At 34.9% G+C, this 23,729-nt stretch overlaps 3 protein-coding genes and 1 long non-coding RNA gene across 5 annotated transcripts in view; 1 reads left to right on the top strand and 3 right to left on the bottom strand.

Moving 5' to 3' along the window:
* LOC111419609 (adenylyl cyclase 78C) overlaps window positions 1-20,511 on the bottom strand; it is a 136,220-nt gene extending 115,709 nt beyond the window's left edge. The window contains exon 1 of the mRNA XM_071196341.1: window positions 20,381-20,511. The gene's annotated coding sequence lies outside the window, so the exon portion shown is untranslated. The remainder of the gene's footprint in view (window positions 1-20,380) is intronic.
* Window positions 3,424-4,704, bottom strand: LOC139429985 (uncharacterized). The gene has a single exon (XM_071196514.1). It carries the CDS (start codon window positions 4,702-4,704, stop codon window positions 3,424-3,426), a length of 1,281 nt encoding a protein of 426 aa, XP_071052615.1.
* Window positions 5,125-7,331, bottom strand: LOC139429984 (uncharacterized). Its single transcript, XM_071196513.1, has 2 exons — window positions 7,307-7,331; window positions 5,125-7,262 (listed from the first exon to the last, which is right to left on the bottom strand). The coding sequence occupies exons 1-2, from the start codon at window positions 7,329-7,331 to the stop codon at window positions 5,125-5,127; spliced, it is 2,163 nt and encodes a 720-aa protein (XP_071052614.1).
* On the top strand, window positions 8,710-9,848 carry LOC139430109 (uncharacterized). Of its 2 annotated transcripts, XR_011640667.1 has the most exons (3): window positions 8,710-9,138; window positions 9,192-9,646; window positions 9,704-9,848. It is a non-coding gene; the product is annotated as an uncharacterized lncRNA (long non-coding RNA). The 2 variants fall into 2 exon arrangements; XR_011640666.1 differs by having other exon boundaries at window positions 8,710-9,646.
* Window positions 20,512-23,729: the final 3,218 nt, after the last annotated feature.

Raw genomic sequence — 23,729 nt, 5'->3', positions numbered from 1 at the left:
TCCAAGGTAATATGGCTGGAAGGACCCTAATGCTGACCAAAAGAGGGAAGTAAGTACAAGGGATCTGTCGAGGACAAAGTGCTGCGGGCTACAGAATCCAGAGCAGAAAGGAAGAAGACTCGATTATATGAATTCGTTTAAATAGGAAATGTCTTCATATCAAGCGATCGATTTGAACAAATACATCGATCCATTGCAGATATTTTTACCGTTTGAAATGACGGACGATGTACCAGCAATAATACGGCACTACTTAGTATTGGTAATGACATCAACCTAGAATAGAGCTGTATTGTGGCTACCATGATTCCACCTAAACTTAGTAAAGGACGTCGCTCCGGTGAAAAGTATGTGCGATAGGTGATCATCGATTTCAATCAGGGTGCCCTGTCCAGTGAGGCATCAGGACGCGTTTGATGGAGTTTTAAAGCCCTCAGAAACCTAGTTTCCGTAGAGCTATGTTCTAAATAAGTTTAGTAAAACGAGATATTCCTGAGTAGAGCACTTAAGAGTCAACACCTATGATAGGTGGGATGCTAGTCCACCTTGCGTATATTCAGCAGCACGTCAAAACTATCCCAGATGATCGAAATACGGTATCGACTGAGAAAACACTAAGTAGGTTATTGCTCTGCCAGTTTCTTTTATATCACGTGAGAGGATGGCTAGTTATGAAACCAACGACATTTCAGAAACGAGGTTGAGCTTAAATTTTGTGAGAACATGTAAGTTAGTATTAGCAGGAAGTAAAGACTCAGTCTAGGTCGAGAGTGTAAACCTGGGAAAACCTGGATGAGTATGGATGTAAACTCAAAACTGTACCTAAAAGTGATGCTTCTAAAAAATGCGATGTTCTTACAATTAGTAAACATCCTTAGTCTTACTTCTTTCAATATATAAAGTTTGATTCTCCCCAGTTAAGCATCACATCCATTACTGTGTACATTTTTGCAATTAGCTATATGGGTACCTACCGTTATTACTGCAAGATTAATAATTTAATTGATAGAAAAATTAAGTGGTGAAGTAGCAGCCAACGCAGTTTAGTATACATAGAGTTAACATCACAATGAAGCCATAATTTGTGGTTTCAGTTACTTAAGCTTTTATCTATAATCTGATAAACATTCTTCGCGGTATACCACAATAAGGAAATCAAATAATCGATATAATATGATTTCGTATTAATTAATATCTCATTTCATTCCTTATCAGTTAGTTTTACCTTTTTGTTTTATCATTTTACCCTTGTCCAATAACTCAATATGCTGATTAATACCGCAAACTCTAGTGGAGATGTAATTAGTGAGGGAATAACACATTTAAAATTTAGATTGGAGTTAAATACTCTGTTATGTCCATTAATATTTACTCAGTTCCGTTTTAATGGAATGCTTTTAAAATTGATAGGATCACTTTGCATACTCCAATTAATAATGCGATTCCCAGAAGTATTTCTGCGAATAGAGTCATTTCGTGATGTAGACTACACTAATTTGATGAAAATTTAATTCTTGACCAAATCCACAAAAAAAGTTTAACAATTAAGTATTGCGCAAAATAAATTACAAAACTAGTAACTTAAATTTTTAAGGGTACGATTTTTTAGTTATTGTAAAAATTTATTGTCGCATACACATTCTTCGAAAACTTGAAGTTAGTTTTGAAGGCTTCAATTAACTTTTAACCACGTTAGTGATTCCATGTCTATAAAATTGCATTACAGCAATTAAGGGTTAAACTGGTACCTAAAGCAAATTCTTTTGCATTATTTAATATATACGAGTTATTTAAAGAAAAAATAAAGAAAGTATAACGCTAAATTGTAAATTTGTGTCCTGTTCAAACATGTAACGTAATCAGGTGATATGAAGGGGTCGTGTTGATTACGATGGCGTAAATTGCGCTTTCAACCGGATCGTTCTCTCGAAAACAACACCCTCCCTCTAGTGAACTGTGTCTCTAACGATAACTGATAAACAAGAATACTTAATTGTTATCATCCACGTTTCAAATTACTCGCAAAGATTGTATAAGGCAAAAAAAAGAAAAAACAAAAATGTTTTCATAGTGCGATTAAAATGGAAACGAGAAAGAAATATGAAAAAAGAATGAACTGAAAAAGCCCCCCGGGAGGTCTTAAAGTTTTAAAGAAACGACGAGTTTTCCTTTTTTGGTTTAGAGGTAAAGTTCAAAGTTCCAGTCCAAACTTTCTCATCTAATTAACAAAGTGACGGTTTCTAACTGGTTATAAACTTGCAAATTGTATGTTTAATCCGTTATAAACTATTCGTAAACTATAATTATTTAATGATATTGACAAAGAAAATAAACGTATTGATATTTTTTTATATAATTATCTCCATTTTTGTAAATGTTGTATACAAACGTTAATTTGTAATTTTTTAGCATTTTCTCGATGCGATTAATTATTAAATAATCAAATTGATATTAGTTTAAACTATATTTGCAATCTGTTTGCAGCTATCACAATAATAAATTATTTTATGATATTTAAAAAATTTAGAAATATATCAATTTTTATGTAGATATGAGACATTATGTAATTCAATTAAATCTATATTCGAATTTGAACCAGATTCATAAAATTATAGTTGACAAGCTAAGTACTCAACATTTCATTTCAATAATTATTTTCTGAAAGTTCAGGAACTGAAGCAATCTGGGAGTACTCTAGATAATTCGATTCCGCCCTGTATACTCCCTGCGCATCGACACTCCGAAGAATCACTTCTTGAAAAAAATAAGTTCTACATTTACTACTAAAAACGACGAAAATTCAAATACTTATTGCTTGATAGGCAGAGACCATATTAAACAGCTTATTCGAATTATCTAGGGTAGTTCCATGGTACTATAGTTTCTGGATTTTGGAAAAATAAATTCTAAATTTATTGAAACAATGGATTAAAAAAGTCGAAAATATGGCACAGGTGTTTCATTGGGAAGATGATACCTTACTGTTTAAACTGTGTCTAAACTAAAACGCGCTGCACAATTGTGGTTTAATGGAGCACAAGACCGGATATCAAGTTGGGTTGAGTTCAAAAAATTGATCGTTGCTGTATGCTATTTATTTTGAAATGAACTGTATTTCTTTATTTTCTTGTTTTTAATTAAGTGACATTCGCAGATTTAGGTTTTTGTCTAAAGGATAACTAAAACGCACCTAATACCTTTTCTCATTCGACAGGAAGTGTCCATTTTTATTTCGCTGCCAACTTACAACTTAAAAATAACCAAATATTACTCTAAGTCAAAAATAACAAAAACACCAGACAAAACATGCCGCCAGCCTTGAAATATCAATATTTAAAACTAACATACATAAATGAAAACAAATACAAATTTGTAGAAAAATAGGAATATATAATATTTGTAGAATATATCCACTGAACTGAGTCAATCTTCATCTATCGGTAACGGACAAACTTTTGCAACGGCACGTTTTACCATGCCGTTTCTAGTCCGTACTAACACTACGCGCACTATATGGTCCTGGCCGGGATATAGTTCTTCTATACGACCTAAACGCCATTGTAGTGGAGGTATGTTTTGCTCTTTCAACAAAACCATGGTTCCAATCTGGACGTCATGATTATTGAGCGTCCATTTTGAACGTTGTTGTAAGGTTTGTAGGTATTCATGATTCCAAACACGCCAAAATCTTTGCAACAATTGTTGCTGTTGTTTAAAATTGTTTAAACGGTTAGTTGGTACGTCGACAACGTTCTCTTGAGGTATTGCTTGTAGTGGTTGTCCAATTAAAAAATGTCCAGGTGTAAGCGGTTCTAGGTCCGTGGGGTCAGAGGATAAAGGTAATATTGGACGGGAGTTTAGGATTGCTTCAATTTGAGTAAGCAACGTATAAAATTGTTCAAAATTTAATTTAGTTTCACCTAAAACTCTCTTAATATGGAATTTAAAAGATTTCACTGCCGATTCCCAAAGACCACCGAAATGCGGAGACCTTGGTGGGATAAAGTGCCATGTTATCTGATTGTCAACAAAGTAGGAATAATAATTTTCATCCTTAGCTGTCTCTTTAATAAGGTTATATAAGTTCTTTAAATCATTATTAGCGCCAACGAAATTGGTTCCATTATCTGAATAAACAGTCCTGCAAAGTCCTCTGCGCGATACAAAACGTTTAAAGGCGTTCATGAAAGCTTCTGAGGTCAGTTGTGTTACCAGTTCCAAATGTACAGCTTTTGTAGCCAAGCAGACAAATATACATAAATAAGCCTTAAGTTCCACACGACTTCTACTCTTACTATCTTTTATTAAATATGGACCTGCATAATCTAAACCGATTGCTGCAAATGGTCGTGTACGTGTTACTCTGAAATCTGGTAAATCGCCCATCAATTGATCAACATTTAACGGTTTGACTCTGAAGCAAGTTGTACAATTTCTCAAATATCTACGTACGGTATTTCTACCATCCAGTGGCCAAAATTTACTTCTAATACGGGATAAAACGAATTGTGGACCAGCGTGTAAGTATTTATGATGATAATACTTAACAATTAATTTGACAAAATGATGTTTTGCAGGTAAAACTATTGGAAACTTCTCATCATAAGATAATTCGGAGTGCCTTAAACGTCCTCCTATACGAATTAAGTTATTGTTATCTAAAAATGGATTCAAGCATACTAATATACTTTGTTTATGAACCATTTTTCCTTGTTGCAAAAGAGATATTTCTTGTATAAAAGATTGGTTTTGCACAATTTTGCATAGTTTTATTGTAGCATTATTTAGTTCTTCCAAAGAAAGTAAACCGCTTAATTTAGTTTCTGATCTTATGTTGTTTACAAAACGAAGTAGGTAGTATGCCATAACATGTTGTAATTTTAAAAATGTTGAATAGCGGGTACATATATCGAAGTCATTCACTATCAAATATGAAAAATTAATATTTTGTTTTCGAGCTTCAGGTACGTCGTCTATCGTTACCGTGTGGTTCTGGGGCCAATATGATGTTAGAAGCTACTGCGTTAGAATTTCTACAATTCAAGCTAACCTGATGTAAAACACGTGTTGCTAAAAATGATGCACTAGATGTGCCGTAAGTAACTGTGTTCAAACGATACGGTTTTATTTCATCATTACGACCCTAATGATCCCTAATCGCCATAATATTCTTTGAAAATCTCTTTGTGTTTTATGAATAAGGATCATTCTGTACATCTTTTCTGCGTCTGCGGTTATCACTATCGGGTGCATTCTCATTCTAACAACTATATCGAACAAATCACTCTGGATTTTTGTGCCAACCTTTAAAACGTCATTCAAACTTAAGCCTGATGTCGTCTTCGCTGAAGCATCAAATACCACTCTTACTTTAGTAGTGCTACTCGTTTGTTTTATCACAGCATGGTGAGGCAAATAATTTACAATGTCATTATCACACTTATCGAAAGAAGTAAGAGTCATGTGGCCTAAATCCTCATATTCTTTTAAGAAATTATTATACTCCTGCCGCAAATTTGAATTTTTTGCTAGTTTTCTTTCTAGTGAAATTAGTCTGTTTTTTGCTATATCAAAAGAATCTCCTAATGATATGTGATTATCTCGTAAAGGCAATTTAACTGTAAATTGTCCGGTTTCGTCACGTTCAAACTCTTCGCGAAAATTCAATTCACATTCCATTTTCTCTTTTGACAATTTAGAGTTTGCAATTTCAATATTTTCAATTTCCCAAAAACGTTCGATCTGCTTGTGTAAATTGTCGGTTGCCAAAAAACATCTTGTTTCGTTTTTCTGTTTTATTTTTCCTAACATGGGTCCGGCAACTATCCAACCTAACTTTGTATTTTGTAATATAGGACCGTGCTTTCCCAACTTTAGCTGATCTGGTTTCATTAAGTCGTAAAATATTTCGCATCCCAATAAAACATCAATTTCGGTTGTTTCGTTGTAACTGGGATCAGCTAATTTTAAATCACTAGGAATTCTTAGATTCGATGTATCGAACGAAGCTTGTGGTAAGCTACCAGTAATGTTGTTGATAACAAGAAATTCCAATTTGTTTTGATAGGAACAGTCTGCTGATTTAATAATTGTCTCTGTTTTACAAGTTATGTTGCAAATGCTTTGGCTAATACCGGAAACAGGTGCAGCTATATCTTTTCCCGTTAACTGCAATTTATCGAACAGAAATTTGGTGCAAAAATTTGATTGACTGCCCGAATCCAGCAACGCACGACATTTAACGAATTCTCCGTGCTTATTGTAAACATTAATAATAGCAGTTGGCAAAATTATTTGTCTTGTTTTAGGAATATTACTTTGTGATGTCATAGTGATTGGCGGTTTCTCATCGTTTTCTTGTTCGTCGTCGCTCCAACGACTTTGTTTGGTATCGTGATCAATTTTTGATATTTCGCTTCGACTAACGTGTGCTTTAATATTAGTAGCTTGTCTTTGACGTAAATGAAAATTTTTGTCATGTAAAATAGTATTATGACGTTTCTGACAAATTTGACAACTTTTGCTGTTGCATTTATTAGGAGTATGACCGGATTTTAGGCAATTTGTGCATATGTTATTCTTTTTTAGTTCGTTGTAACGTTCGTTAATAGGTAATTTTAATAATTTTTCGCATTTGAATGTAAAATGATCATTGTTTTTGCAAAAAGTGCAAGACATAAAGGCTGTTTTTTCGTTATTTGAAGTAATATGCATTGATACCTTTTCGTTTGTACGTTCATTGAATTTATTTGCAAGTTTACCGTCTAATGATTCAAGAAGTTGGCATTTTTCTTTTAAAACTTTTAAAAATTGATCCAATTTCGGCGTGGTAATGTTTTTTGAATGAGTTTCCCATTCCCGTTGTGTTTGCTTATCTAATTTTATTGATACAATATGTATTAAAAGTGTATCCCAATGTTGTACTGGCTCGCCTAATGTTTGTAAAGAACGAAAATCTTTTAGAAAATTGTCGATAAGTTTTCTTAAGTTAACGTGCGACTCTCGGGTCAGTGATTGTAGCTCAAAAATATTTTTTACGTGATTCCGTATCAAAACCTTTTTATTTTCATATCTTTCGCGTAATAGCTCAATAGCTACGTCATAATTTGCTTCTGATATTTCGAGTGAATTTATAATTCGTAAAGCGTCATCTTTCAAGCAAGATTGTAAATAATAAAATTTCTGAATTTTATTTAACCTTGCATTGTCATGTACGAGCGATTTGTACAATTCGAAAAATCTCAACCATTTTTCGTATGATCCTTTAAATTGAGGAAGATTATTATTAATTATATGATTTTCCTACTGCTGTTGATGACGTTAATATTCATTTTGAATTAGCAAGAAAGAAAAAGAAACCTGATGAATTATACAGGGTGTTCATTTCAAAACTTTCCACCTCAATTTCTGTAAATCCAGAAGTTTAAAAAGAAAATCGCTGAAATAGGTAAAGAATAAAACCAAGGGGGACAACTTTTTATGCAAAAATTGACTCACTCACTTCAACCCCCCGCCGCCAGAAACCAACCCCTTAAAAATCTTAAATGGAAAAGGGTGTCAAGTGATACCTCATTTTAAAGGTCTTTTAAGGTACTACATGTTACTATTTATTTTTTTTAAATTGATCGATTTGTTTTCGAAATTTTTGCGAAAATCTTTGTTTTGTATTTCCCGCTTTAATTAATATTAAAAACTTACTGGTGTGAAGTTATCCATAAATCCCAGCAATAAACTTAAAACATTAATAATTCCGTAACCAATACGATTTGGGTAACCAAATTTCACACACAGGTCACTCTTACCCTCAAGAACAGCTAACCACCCCCATTTGGTAAAAAAAAAATTTTTCAACCCTCACCCCCGAAAAAGGGATGTTTTCGCCCTGATGGGCACCTTCGAATTAAACGAAATTCTACCACATAATAGAACACGCTTCTAAGTATTTTTATCAATTTTCAAAACACCGTAAGCCCTAACGGTTTTCGAGAAAAAAAATCAGTATTATAAACCGCGGATGGGACTTTAGGGGTGAATTTGACCCCGTTGGGCACCTTCAAAATTGATGAAATTTTAGGATGATTTAGAGGATGCCTTTAGCAATTGAAATCAACCATCCAAACACCGTAAGGTATAACGGTTTCCGAGAAAAAAAATGTGTTATTAGACACTATAGGTACACAGCGCGGCGCGGACTTTGGGGGTGAATTTGACCCCGTTGGGCACCTCCAAAATTGACGAAATTTTAGGATGATTTAGAGGATGCCTTTAGCGATTGAAATCAACCATCCAAACACCGTAATGTATTACGGTTTCCGAGAAAAAAAATGTGTTATTAGACACTATAGGTATACAGCGCGGCGCGGACTTTGGGGGTGAATTTGACCCCGTTGGGCACCTCCAAAATTGACGAAATTTTAGGATGATTTAGAGGATGCCTTTAGCGATTGAAATCAACCATCCAAACACCGTAATGTATTACGGTTTCCGAGAAAAAAAAAGTGTTATTAGACACTATAGGTATACAGCGCGGCGCGGACTTTGGGGGTGAATTTGACCCCGTTGGGCACCTCCAAAATTGATGAAATTTTAGGATGATTTAGAGGATGCCTTTAGCAATTTAAATCGACCATCCAAACACCGACCACGGCTTCAGAGAAACAATTTCGTTATTAAATTGTACACGTATGTAGAGCAGATAGTAGGTTTTAATAGATTATGAAAACTGCGAAACTCTTAATATTTCATGGAAAAAATAAATTTTGTTAAGAAAGGCATTTTGTAGTTTTATGGGCTTTTAGTCGTTACTGGCAAAGGGTAAGAACTCCGCCACGTGCAGTTACAAAAGGCGCAGGTATTAAGGAAAAAATATGTCCATATTTTTTGCATTATAAGTGCATTCCGGGAAAATAGTTGCCGACTTATTCGGTGTTGTTTTAGAGCGTCATACACATTTTTTAGATTTTGCCCGAAAGGTGAGGAGTAAACTTATAATATATAAAGATTCCTCAGCTATTGCAGAGATCAGCTGTTCTAGTTATCTCTTGTTAAAACCAGTGACCAGTGAAGATGTCGACGAAATTACTGTTTTTGGGCGATAGTAATTTTTGCCGAATGCTACGTACTAGAACTAACTACAAAGTATTTGTTCTAACAGATGTGAAATTAATTCCTACTAATGGTATATATTTTAGGACGACAACCAAAACAGTCAAGCAACGGAAAATATTTCCTCGACTTAGCAGTAGGCGGTCAAACAATACTAAAACTTTTGCGGCGCGCAAAGTGTATTCCAAAAACATGTTACCCTTGGTTTTGTGGAGATATTGTTGAACGTCATATCGGTATAATGATAAGAACTAAAGATATACTCCATAAAACATCACCATCCCAACTGAAGTCCCAATATTCTCACCTCTTCCGCTTCCTTCTTTCCTTAAATCCTAAAGGAATACAAATTTGCACAATTCCTCCCTGCAAAAACTTCGAGTCTGTGAACGTAAGATATTATAACTTCTCTGTCATGCTATAAATAAATACTCTCCATGCCTTTATAGGAAATCAATCATTACATTCGACGGTTTTGTGCTGAAAAGCAAATCAATTGTACCGACATTGAAGCAATTGTTAACAGAACCATGATGGAAGGGTAACAAAACGTAAAAATGTTTCTTTTCTTATGTATTTAATACAAATTTCTACACAGGGATGGCATTTACTTAAATGAACAAGGGTTGGAAACGGTCTGGAACGCGGTAGCAAGTAATTATAATCATATTCTCAATCCATTACACAATTTAATTATAAGTAAAACAGACCATTAATATAATAAATTTCTTTCTCTATCAAAAGTTTTTTTTCTATCAAAAGTCCGCCCTCCAAATCATCCTAAAATTTCATCAATTTTGGAGGTGCCCAACAGGGTCAAATTCACCCCCAAAGTCCGCGCCGCGCTGTGTACCTATAGTGTCTAATAACACATTTTTTTTCTCGGAAACCGTAATACATTACGGTGTTAGGATTGTTGATTTCAATCGCTAAAGGCATCCTCTAAATCATCCTAAAATTTCGTCAATTTTGGAGGTGCCCAACGGGGTCAAATTCACCCCCAAAGTCCGCGCCGCGCTGTATACCTATGGTGTCTAATAACACATTTTTTTTCTCGGAAACCGTAATACATTACGGTGTTTGGATGGTTGATTTCAATCGCTAAAGGCATCCTCTAAATCATCCTAAAATTTCATCAATTTTGGAGGTGCCCAACGGGGTCAAATTCACCCCCAAAGTCCGCGCCGCGCTCTGTACCTATAGTGTCTAATAAAAAATTTTTTTTCTCGGAAACCGTAATACATTACGGTGTTTGGATGGTTGATTTCAATCGCTAAAGGCATCCTCTAAATCATCCTAAAATTTCGTCAATTTTGGAGGTGCCCAACGGGGTCAAATTCACCCCCAAAGTCCGCGCCGCGCTGTATACCTATAGTGTCTAATAACACGTTTTTTTTCTCGGAAACCGTAATACATTACGGTGTTTGGATGGTTGATATCAATTGCTAAAGGCATCCTCTAAACCATCCTAAAATTTCGTCAATTTTGGAGGTGCCCAACGGGGTCAAATTCACCCCCAAAGTCCGCGCCGCGCTGTATACCTATAGTGTCTAATAACACATTTTTTTTCTCGGAAACCGTAATACATTACGGTGTTTGGATGGTTGATATCAATTGCTAAAGGCATCCTCTAAATCATCCTAAAATTTCGTCAATTTTGGAGGTGCCCAACGGGGTCAAATTCACCCCCAAAGTCCGCGCCGCGCTGTATACCTATAGTGTCTAATAACACTTTTTTTTTTCTTGGAAACCGTAATACATTACGGTGTTTGGATGGTTGATTTCAATCGCTAAAGGCATCCTCTAAATCATCCTAAAATTTCGTCAATTTTGGAGGTGCCCAACGGGGTCAAATTCACCCCCAAAGTCCGCGCCGCGCTGTATACCTATAGTGTCTAATAACACATTTTTTTTCTCGGAAACCGTAATACATTACGGTGTTTGGATGGTTGATTTCAATCGCTAAAGGCATCCTCTAAATCATCCTAAAATTTCGTCAATTTTGGAGGTGCCCAACGGGGTCAAATTCGCCCCCAAAGTCCGCGCCGCGCTGTGTACCTATAGTGTCTAATAACACATTTTTTTTCTCGGAAACCGTTATACCTTACGGTGTTTGGATGGTTGATTTCAATTGCTAAAGGCATCCTCTAAATCATCCTAAAATTTCGTCAATTTTGGAGGTGCCCAACGGGGTCAAATTCACCCCCAAAGTCCGCGCCGCGCTCTGTACCTATAGTGTCTAATAGCACATTTTTTTTCTCGGAAACCGTAATACCTTACGGTGTTTGGATGGTTGATTTCAATCGCTAAAGGCATCCTCTAAATCATCCTAAAATTTCATCAATTTTGGAGGTGCCCAACGGGGTCAAATTCACCCCCAAAGTCCGCGCCGCGCTGTATACCTATAGTGTCTAATAACACTTTTTTTTTCTCGGAAACCGTAATACATTACGGTGTTTGGATGGTTGATTTCAATCGCTAAAGGCATCCTCTAAATCATCCTAAAATTTCGTCAATTTTGGAGGTGCCCAACGGGGTCAAATTCACCCCCAAAGTCCGCGCCGCGCTGTATACCTATAGTGTCTAATAACACATTTTTTTTCTCGGAAACCGTAATACATTACGGTGTTTGGATGGTTGATTTCAATCGCTAAAGGCATCCTCTAAATCATCCTAAAATTTCGTCAATTTTGGAGGTGCCCAACGGGGTCAAATTCACCCCCAAAGTCCGCGCCGCGCTGTGTACCTATAGTGTCTAATAACACATTTTTTTTCTCGGAAACCGTTATACCTTACGGTGTTTGGATGGTTGATTTCAATTGCTAAAGGCATCCTCTAAATCATCCTAAAATTTCATCAATTTTGAAGGTGCCCAACGGGGTCAAATTCACCCCTAAAGTCCCATCCGCGGTTTATAATACTGATTTTTTTTCTCGAAAACCGTTAGGGCTTACGGTGTTTTGAAAATTGATAAAAATACTTAGAAGCGTGTTCTATTATGTGGTAGAATTTCGTTTAATTCGAAGGTGCCCATCAGGGCGAAAACATCCCTTTTTCGGGGGTGAGGGTTGAAAAATTTTTTTTTTACCAAATGGGGGTGGTTAGCTGTTCTTGAGGGTAAGAGTGACCTGTGTGTGAAATTTGGTTACCCAAATCGTATTGGTTACGGAATTATTAATGTTTTAAGTTTATTGCTGGGATTTATGGATAACTTCACACCAGTTAAAAACTTTAATCACCTTCTTAAAAGCAAGAATAAGTAATCTTTTATTATTAATTTATAAAATTAAATTACCATGTTCGTTTTTACAACGACCATTAAACCTTTATTATTTCGGAGCAATCGGAAATATTTAAGAAAACTAATATTAAAATATATTATAATATAATATATTAAAAAAAACTAACTATTATGAATTAAACTAAATTTTATTGAAAGACTCGAATGGCCAAAAAAAGGAAAAAAAGAGACGAAATTTTTCTCTTTCCATAAACGAGTTATAGGCAGGATCACAGTGCGAGAAAAGAATAAAATAAAAGTGCAATTCTAAACATAAGTTTATTTGGTTATTACTTAAACAACTTTGTGTTATCCACTTAACAAAGTTATTTAAATAAAACAACAATAATGGTTTACAGTTTGCAGGAAAGGATTGAAATTGTATTAATGTATGGATCCCAAAATGAATGTGCTCGACGAACTGCCGCAGTTTTTAATGAAAGGCATCCAGATAAGAACGTATCTCATACATACGTCCTGAATCTCATGAAGAAATTCACTCAGACTGGGTCCGTTGCCAACATAAAACATAATGAGTCGAGAGTTTTGAACGAAACCGCTCAACTGGAAGTGTTGGGTCATTTCGGTATCAACCCCAATACTTCATTGCGTCAGGTATCTCGTGCAACTGGTATATCCTTGGGTTCTGTTCATAAAGTTGTAAAACTTCACAAATTCCATCCTTATAAATTGAAAATACATCAAGAGCTAACTGAAGACGATTTTGACAGGAGAATACAGTTTTGTGAAGAAGTAGACCACTATTATTACTAATAACAACGTTTTTGTGAAAAATAACTGCTTTAGTGATGAATGCACTTTTTCTTTAAATGGATTTGTAAATAAACATAACTGCAGATATTGGAGTAATGAAAACCCTCATCTGACTGTAGAAGGGCATACACAATATCCTGAAAAAGTTAATGTATGGGCCGGCATTTTGGGAGACCAAGTGATTGGTCCAGTGTTTATCGATGGAAATTTAAACGGCGAAGTGTACTTGGATATGTTAGAAAATGCTATCAATCCACTAATTACGGAAGCTCTCGAGAATCAGTTGGATAGAGAAGAAAATGCCTTATTTGATGAGAATGAATTACATTTTCAACAAGACGGAGCTCCTCCTCACTATGTTCTCCCAGTACGACAGTGGTTAGATAATACGTTTCCAAACAGATGGATAGGACGAAGAGGTCCTATAGAATGGCCAGCCAGATCACCAGATTTGACGCCATTAGACTTTTTTTATGGGGTCATTTAAAGTCTGTTGTGTTACCCCTCAACCTCAAAATTTAGAAGAACTTCGTCAGAGAATAACTGCAGCTTGCCGTGGAATTCAAAGGGAAGTTTTTGAAAATGTGCGCCGTAGTTTTGAACAACGGTTGTACCATTGTTTAGCTAATAACGGACAACACTTTGAACAATTATTAAGTTGATTTTCTCTGCAAAAAGTTTTTCTACATAATTAAATAACTGAAAATAAAATAGAACGTTTCAAGCAGTTTAAAGTTGTTTAAGTAATAACCAAATAAACCTAAAAGAAAAGAAAAATTAAACAGAAATCGTTTTTTCTAAATATCTCTGACAGACGCCAGGCAAGCTAGCCAACGTAGGTATATCATTGTCAAAATAACCTAAATATCAAAGATTTCGTATTGCTCCGAAATAATAAAGGTTTAATGGTCGTTGTAAAAACGAACATGGTAATTTAATTTTATAAATTAATAATAAAAGATTACTTATTCTTGCTTTTAAGAAGGTGATTAAAGTTTTTAATATTAATTAAAGCGGGAAATACAAAACAAAGATTTTCGCAAAAATTTCGAAAACGAATCGATCAATTTAAAAAAATAAATACTAACATGTAATACCTTAAAAGACCTTTAAAATGAGGTATCACTTGACACCCCTTTCCATTTAAGATTTTTAAGGGGTTGGTTTCTGGCGGCGGGGGGTTGAAGTGAGTGAGTCAATTTTTGCATAAAAAGTTGTCCCCCTTGGTTTTATTCTTTACCTATTTCAGCGATTTTCTTTTTAAACTTCCGGATTTACAGAAATTGAGGTGGAAAGTTTTGAAATGAACACCCTGTATACATTTCATGAAAGCTATTGGAAATAAGGGTGAGATAAATGAAAAATCGTTAGTAAAATATATCATAATGGGAATACCTGATAGAAAACTTAGGAAGTCATTAGCTATTAGTACGCCATGTGATACTCAAGACTTATTATCAAAAATAACAGATTATGAAGCAACCATGAAAAATATGTCCGATCGAATACTCAACGAGATACATTCCATGATCCACAAGGCGCTAAGTCATTCAGTGCATCTCGGAATGAAAGAAGGTGCTACAATTGTGGTGAAACTGGTCATATGGTGACAAATTGCAGCAAACCAAAAAAACATGTTTTAAATGCAATAGAGATGAGCATATTGCGAGGAATTGTACTACACTAAGGCGAGTAAATAAAGTAGAACAATATACATGTAGAGATGAATATCATAAAATTGTTCAGATTAATAAAACAGACATTGTAGCATTTATCGATCTTGGTAGTGATGTAGTTACAATAAGCCAATGATATACGAAGATAATACGAAGCAGATGAATTTAATTATTTAAAGTTCAACATCAACACTGTTTTTAAGACTTCGAGAAGGTATAGTGGTTTCGCATCCGTCGCACTCTATCGCCCTCGAAGAAGCATATTTCCTCCAATGCGTGGATCAGCAAAGCTGTAATACATGGTTGATAAACTACTAGATCCTGGAAACACCAAAAAGCGATGTTGAAAGTGACAGTATCGTTTTTAACAAGCGATTCTCGAGATAACACTATAGTGACACCATATATATCTCTCGACATATCTGGAACAAATGTCGTGTATAGACTTGTTGAACTGGTTTGGCGGGAAAAACGAATTCATCGCAAGAGAAGCTAGTAAATCTTCAGAGTAACATTGAAGGATATTTTTTACCGATTTCATAGCGTACTAATATGTGGTAGTATTGTTCAAATAGAATTAAACGTCGTCTCTTGTGTGGACTACCGCCACCTGATCAACCAAATTCGTGATAAATCAACGACCTTCATCCCAGTTAGGAACAATTTTGTTGATTTTGGAGCAGGTGAATAAACAATCGGAAAATATACCACGTCACGCCGTTTGGATTGTGAAGTTGGATAATTTAAGCAAATTGTGTCTATCACGGACATACTGTTCATAACCAATGGAAAAATGGTTATTGTTTTATATGGAAATTGAAAAAAAAAAACATGTTATGCCTAAAACAAGCGTATGAAAAACTGCTCAACTTGAAATTGTCGTCCGAAAAGTGTGATTTCGATTTCGCCACCCTCATCTACATAGGACACAGAGTAAATACACTAAATATTAGTAAATATTGCACTGCATCCAATCTTTATCAAAGGATGATTCGAGTATAGTCACTCACAACAAAAAAAAATAATCGCTATCATACTGATTACGATGGATCATTCCTCGAATGAATTGAAATCTTCGACAGAGACCATCATCAAAACATAAGCCGGAACTTGAAGAAGCCTTTTGTGTTGTAAATGGATGCAAGAGGAATAGTAAGTAGTGCTTTATTAAGAGCCGGAAAAGTATCACATTAATTAACTTTAACAGTTTGGAAGATATCCCATTATTTCCTTACCCTATTTGACAGTTTAACATTTTTTTATGTTTACCATTACATCATCTAGTCAAATACCAGGAATGTAAAGAGCTGCGGAGGAGCAAACATTTAGTCGGACCATTTCCTGCTAAGATAGGAGGATAAAGTTCTAGACTATTGGACGCGAAAAAATTGAAAAGAAAAAGTATTTCCAGATTTTAATGCAAGTTCAGAAAGATTAAGCGATAAGCCCACCAATGGCAAGGACATGACAGCAAAGGAAAGTTGGGAACAATATAGGATACCTCTCTTAATAACTGGCTTAGAACTTATAGACCAACGTAAAAACTGACAAGAAGTGACTGGTTTGGCACCAACTATGATACCAACATGGGAAAACAGCATCTATAACCAAATCCTGCAGAGGGGAATGAGGGGAAATATCAATAAATACAGAAAGGTGAGAAAGCAGGAGTAATGAATTAATTGAACGAAGAAGCGTGAAGACGAAAGCAGATTAGGAAACTTGAGACAGTGGAATAAAAGCAGAATGTTCTATGGAGGACTCAATGAACAAAGAATGAGATTTAAGCCCAGAACAAAGTCGTACAAAAATAAAGATGGCAATCTTGTTTCGGACTCCAACTTAATATTAAACAGATGAACCCAATATTTTCTTCAGATGCTTAGCACAATTGTAAACACTGACATAGCCGCGAGGAATCAGAGAAACAGGAAGCATCTATCTGCGGAATTTCTCAATCAGGAAAGGGTTGAACTGATCGGTCCGTTACACAAAATATACGAGCAAATATGGACTGCAGAAAAAATGTCTGAAGAGATCATTTGCCCTATCCAGACATTGTTAAATACAACATATAAAGTATTCTTTAAGCTTCTAGGAGAGTGACAAAGTAGATTTCAGCTAGGTATATTAACGACGGACCAAATATTTGTTCTACACCAGATCTTGGAAGCACAAAATGCTCATTCTACATGTTCATCGACTTCAAGTTCGCTTATGATGGTATCATACGAGCCTATATGATGCCTTATATAGCCTCAACATCTGGTACACCTGATAAGAATGGCAATGAGGAATAAGAATTATAATAAACTTTATTTCTATAAATACATGAAAGCATAGAAAACGTCAAAAAGAAAAAAATCACAATATTATATCATTGGTAAATTTACAGCTGCTTTAGATAATTATTTAAACACATAGACGATTTAATTTTTATACTATTAGGTATGTGGTTGTATACTTAAACACAAAAATGAACAGTACTTTTTTGCACTTTGGCATACTGAGTTTTTGGTGGCAGTAAATAATAATTTTCCATACCCCTTGTTGCTGTTCATATTTTGAAAAGAAAGTATAAATATTCTTTACAAACATTGCTGTATCAAGAATTATTATAGATGGTAGTGTTAGAATTTTATGATATTTAAAAACGGGTTTACATGATTCTCTCATTGGGAGACCAAAAACTGCTCTCACACATTCTGCACACGCATAATACGCACTAATAGCTGCGCTGACCGACACTAACTGAGTATGTAGTTGTTCTCAACGCAAAACACACACGATTTATCTTGATGGCCAGATCGTTGATGTGGTATTTCCATGACAGATTCGAGTCAATCCTCACTTCCAAAAACATGAGTTCCTTTTTGCAGGTAAATTGTTTACCATTGAATTGTAGATTTATTCGGTTGTTAGTTTTTACATTCCCAAACATCATAATGTTTATTTTTTCAATATTTAGTTGTAGATTGTTATTACAAAACTAGTTCTGAAGAAGCGTAAGGTTGTTTAAGACCAGTGCTGACATCTGTTCTTCAGTTTTTGCTGTTACGATTGCAGTGGAGTCATCTGCAAACAGTATCAGTAGATCATCTATTATTTCGGGTAGATCATTGATATATATAGGACAAAGAGAAACGGGCCCAATATAGACCCCTGTGGAACTCCTCGTAGTGCCCTCATCCAATCTGATGCCACTTCAATGCCACTGCAATCATAGATCTGAACCAGCCCAGTGCAACTCCTCTGATCCCCATAGCCTCCATCTTTTCCAAAAGGATATCATGGTGTACCAGTTATAACTCTTTCCAGGAGCTGATAAATTGCTCTACTAGTTGATAATCCTTTTACATAACACTATCTTCTCGAAAATCTTTGCAATATTAGATATTAGCGCGATCAGTCGATAATTAGTAAAATCTGATTTATTGCGCTTTTTATATAACGGTCTAATTACGGTTTTTTTTCAGATCTTGTGGATATGTTGCAGTTCCAAACGAGAAATTTATGATAGTACTTAGGAGTAGAGCAATATCACTAACACAAGTTTTTATTACAGAAACCGGAACCTCATCATAACCAACTGCGCCAGTATTATTTAAGGACATTATAACAGACTTGACCAAAATAATATCTCAAAGAATGTAGGAGTAAGTAACGGAACATGTTGACGCGCAGGTGTTTCTTGTTCAATATATGCTTTAGAGGCAAGATAATAAACAAATCTTGCCGACGCAAAAGGTAGATACTTATACCGCACTGATAGGCTCAGCTAACAATATATCAGAAAGAATCAACACTGAGAATTTCGAAGTGGTGCGGGAGTTTATGTATCTTGTTTTCTGTAGCGTAGAAGTGAAAAGAACAACTCTACTACCGTAACCATGAATAGAAAAACAAAGTTACTAATTTACAAAACTCTTGGTTACGTATGGTGCTGAAACATGGACAATTAGCAGACGCCAATGTCCTGATGTCTGCGAGAGGAAAATCCTTTCAAAGAGACATGTGAGAACAGAACATGACGACGCAGATACAATTTTGAATTATACCATTTATTAGGAAAACACGAGGAACCAGATGTCATGGCTAGAATTAAGGTCACGCGATTATAATGGGCGGGCCATGTGGAACGAGCACGTGATACACATGTACTTAAGAGGATCATGCGTGCCAAACCATGAGGAAGGCGAAAACAAGGAAGGCCAAAATTCAGGTGGGAGGATGGGATAATAGAGGACGGGTCAAGGTTAGATTTAGAGGCTGGAGGACAGCTGCACGGAGTAAGATGAATGGAGGAGGACTTTGGGAGGTCAGAACTCGCACATTATAACGCCTTAGATGATGATGATGACGTTCTTAATGAATTTTATGTTGTGAAGAAAGCAATGTCAGTCTTAAAATAGTATTTTAGTCGGAATTTCTGTTATAAGTATAGTTTTGTGTTCCACTGCAAATTTGTGAGCAACTCTACTAACTAAAAACAAACAGTTGGAACAATAATAATTTTAGAAAGTTTATTTAATATAATGCAGAGTTTAAAAAAATTGTATACAGCAGCGATCAATATCAAAAATTTCAGTATAACTCATATTTTCATAAATTTCAACAAAAAGAATTCAATTAATAATCTGTCCTATACAACATTTATTTATATAAATTTAAATTAGTACACTTTGAAATTGAGTTGTTCAAACGTTCGTTTAATTACCGTTTTTGTATCAAACAATTATTTTAATAAATCTAAACCCCCAACACTGTAAAATAATTGAGAAATAACGACGACACGTTTTTTGTGATAATTAAAAAGCAATTTCGCGTTAATCACATCCCAAAAACGAATGTCCTGATAACAAATTACAAATTCTTTTAATCCGTGTCGAAATGTTTTTGTAAATTTCCAGAAAAAAAAATCGAAAGCGTTTCAGTAACATTTTTCATTCTGCCAATTAATCCAACAACTTCATGTTGCCATAAGGTCAATAACGATGACTTTGAGAGAATCAAATGAATGGGGACTAATAGGTGTGTTTGTTATCGAACGTGTTAAAAAAGGGGGACATTATTTTGGACTTTGAAATGATCGCGAACAATAGATCCTGTCAAGTTCAATTTTCTTTCCTATTAAATTTATTTAATTAATTAGTCTTTAACAATTAGATATAAAATTTACAAAAGTTGTTTACGATGCTATAAAACAATGAGTTTTATTGAAAGATTTTCATTGGACTTTTTATCCTGGCTGAAATCCAAGCTTTAATTTGGTTTCATTTGATTTTTTTGTTTATCAAATGTTGTCGTTAAATTTGTTTTATGATCTCAATGTAAAAATGCTTTGAATATTTATAAATAACAAAGATTATTCAATCGTGTAGGGAAGAACAAGTTAGATAATCTGATGTAAAACTTTCACATTTTCTCTTTTTATAAGTAAATAAATAATTTCTCGTAAACTGATTAAAGTTTAATTAATACCAAAACTGTTAACGACTCTTAATTGATAAAATTTATTTAATTAAAATAATCAGTTTTTACTTACATTAAACTTATCTTTTCTTGATATTATTGTTTTTTAGTATTGTTTATATATATAATGTTAATATTAAAACGCACACCGTAAGAACTTTACTATTATATTAAAGAACGTGTTCGTTTGAGTTTCCGAGCGCGACTGAGCGTGCATTTCGCAAAGGCATTCTCTCTTCAGAGAACCGATCACGATAACGAGGAAAACTCGCGGACTTTTCCCGGAAAATCCCGATCGTACCCGGAAAACGAATCAACCAAATGATAATTTTCTATACATCCCGTTCACTTCAAATCGTAAACATCTGTAATATTTCCTTTCACAGTGAGTTACTGGTGAGAAAATATCTATTATGTTTATAAAAAGTTAAAGATAATAAAACTTAAATGTCGAGTTTTTTGTAATAAAAAGTGTATAAAGACAGCATAATAAGATTATTTCTTTTTAATAATAAAGTTTTTAATTCACATTTTGAACCGATTTTACTTAAAAGTACAAAAATGTAGTTTATAAAACCGCAGTAAGCTCGATTTATAAAACAACGACACGAATACAATTTGTTTATAAACCGAATGTGCATTTCAAACGTTTACAGTTCCTATTTTCAAGATCGTTAAGGTCTTGGTTTGCGTTCGAACCTGAGTACTCTGCCAAACACATTCGTATTAAAACATTAACAATGTTAGTATTGGAATCTATAAAAAGATGTAATATTAAAATATAACATTAATTATAATATTAAAACATTATAATTAAAATATAATTAAGAAAAGCTAAAGTAAAACATTAACATGGGATAAATAAATAATGTCTCAGTTATACCGTTACAATTGATAAAGAAAGTCAGAAAACTAAAAATGTAGATATGCCGCCTCGAATAACGAAAAAAGGAGGAATTAAACTTGCTTATAATGATAAACATAGGGAGGTAAGAAAATGTTAACCCAGTTTCAAATAAAATTAATAAATGACGACAAGGTTATTGTGAAAAAGAAGCAAGATGTGTTAATAGTATTAATACACAAAAATGTTGTGTTGCAAAAAGATGTAAAAAGTCACAAAATCTATAGCCAAAATGTGTTAACTGCTACAGTATAAACTGTAGCTTTATCTATTTGACGTTTTGAGTCACATTTTTAATGTTTGCCCTTCTGCTTGGAAGAACGGTCTGGTGACTCCAGTTCCAAAATAAGAATCTGTGTAGGCTCTAAAGGATTTCCGGTTTCTTACAGCGGCCTCTTACTTAAAGCGTTGTCCAAGTTACTTGAGAGAATAATTGTTGAACAGCTTTCTACTCATTTAAATGACAATAATATTTTACCTACCAGACAGTCTGGATTCAGGAAACACTATAGCTATGCTACTGGGTTGTTGGATGTAACTGATGACATCTTTAGGTCTCTGGATTTACTATCGACAGTGTGTTGGGGTATCATATACCGCAGACGTTTTGAAATGCGCGCCATTCAATTCGATGTGTAAATATTCCAGAAGAAAACTCAATACCTTCCTTTAATAGCGCAAAACATCCGTAGTAGTCAGTATCTTACAAAAAGATTGACAAGATGACAGCAGCGAGGGCATCACTTCAATACATGCCCAAAAAGTCAGCATGTTATGGTTCAAAAATATTTGCACTTGTAGATGCAAAATCATACTTTGAAACTTAGAATTGGACTGCAATCTGACGGTCCATTCAAGCAATGTTGAGCAATAAACCAAACGATGTGGTTAAGCTAAAATTTCTGGCAAAAAACGAAATGTAACTTTTGATAATTGGTTCAACAATTATGATCTGATGCTAACACTGCTGAGACAACACCAAATTACATCCGTTGGAACGGTTAGGAAGAACAAACGGCAAATACCCGAGAGCTTCACCGTAGGGAAAAACACGGCAAATTTGCAAATTTGGTTTTCAAAAGATTTCAGTTTAGTTTCCTATATCTCAAGAAAAGATAAGGTTATACTTCTTATGTCTACGGTACACCATACTCCAGATATTGATGAAACTACTGGGGATAAACGAAAAAATAAAAGATGTCGCTGATGAGCTCTCGATGACCTATGATGTATCTCGCAATACTAAAAGACGGCCACTCCCGATTTTCTATGCTCTTCTAAACTGTGCTGGTAATCACAATCCGAGGTAAATATGATACAATCATAACTCAACTAATGCAAAAAGCCCTACTACTCACCAGTAGGGAGTAGAGAGACTACTCGGAGAAGGAAGCTACAAATAAAAGCATCCTCAATTGAAAGCAGAACTATTAACCTCAAAACAGAAGTTAAATATCCAAGGGTAATACTAGACAGTAAACTAAACTGAAACTCACACTTAGACAAGGTGAGGAAAAAGGCCATCATGGTAAACCAGATCTGCCGCAAGCTCCTAGGAAGGAACTGGGGTCTCAAACCACGAATGGTTCATTAGGCCTACATAGCAATAATCAAACCCCTGGTAGCCTACGCCTCATTGGTACATGGGTGACAGCACAACAACTGGCACAAATCCAGCGGTGATTATGTCTTAATATAACGGGTGCAATGAGATCTTGTCCGACGGCTGCTTTGGAAGCTCTACTCGATCCCACACCACTCCATTTATATATATACAGGATGATTCTCAACTTATAGCATAAACTTGGGGATTTATTCCTTATGACAAATAATGACTAATTGGTGAAAAAATTGTAGTAAAAGTTTTTTAGTTTCCTAGATATCCTTGAAATTAACTTTCAAATTAAGAATACATAGAAATTACTTGAAACTACGATAATGATAAACAATTGCAATTTCAAGCGACACACATATTCGATGAAGCTTGGGCAAAATGGAGGCGCAGTTAGACCTTTACACATTGTCAATGCCGAGAAAGAGATTTTGAATGTCGTCGAAGAGCAGCCTGGCCTAAGTACTAGAATACTTGCAGAGCAACATGGGGTATCACAATCCACAATTTGGCGAATATTGCGGCACAATCAACTCCATCCATATCACATGCAACGTGTACAAGCCCTACTACCAGTAGATCTCATTCCATTCATGGAATGAATTTACAATAGTACCGATCTATTCAACTTTTTTTCAAAAATTACAAAAATATGTAAACGCTGCAGATAACTCCCTTATTATGACAGATATGAGAAATATCGCAAAACAAAAGCGATGCGGTATTATCTAAGCTACTGAATGATGTTGTCAATAATGTTATATCCCATCGTCTAACTTTCTGAGATAGCGGGAATTTTATGTTTCTTTATGGAAGTTGCGCCCCCTAGCGGTCGAATTACGAACTTCAAAATAATTTTCAGCTACCTCTCTTACCCACTTTGCCTATAAGAATTTTTTTCCCAAA

This window comes from Onthophagus taurus, chromosome 6 (assembly GCF_036711975.1).
Source record: "Onthophagus taurus isolate NC chromosome 6, IU_Otau_3.0, whole genome shotgun sequence".
NCBI lineage: Eukaryota > Metazoa > Arthropoda > Insecta > Coleoptera > Scarabaeidae > Onthophagus > Onthophagus taurus.
This window is presented reverse-complemented; position numbering and strand designations above follow the sequence as displayed.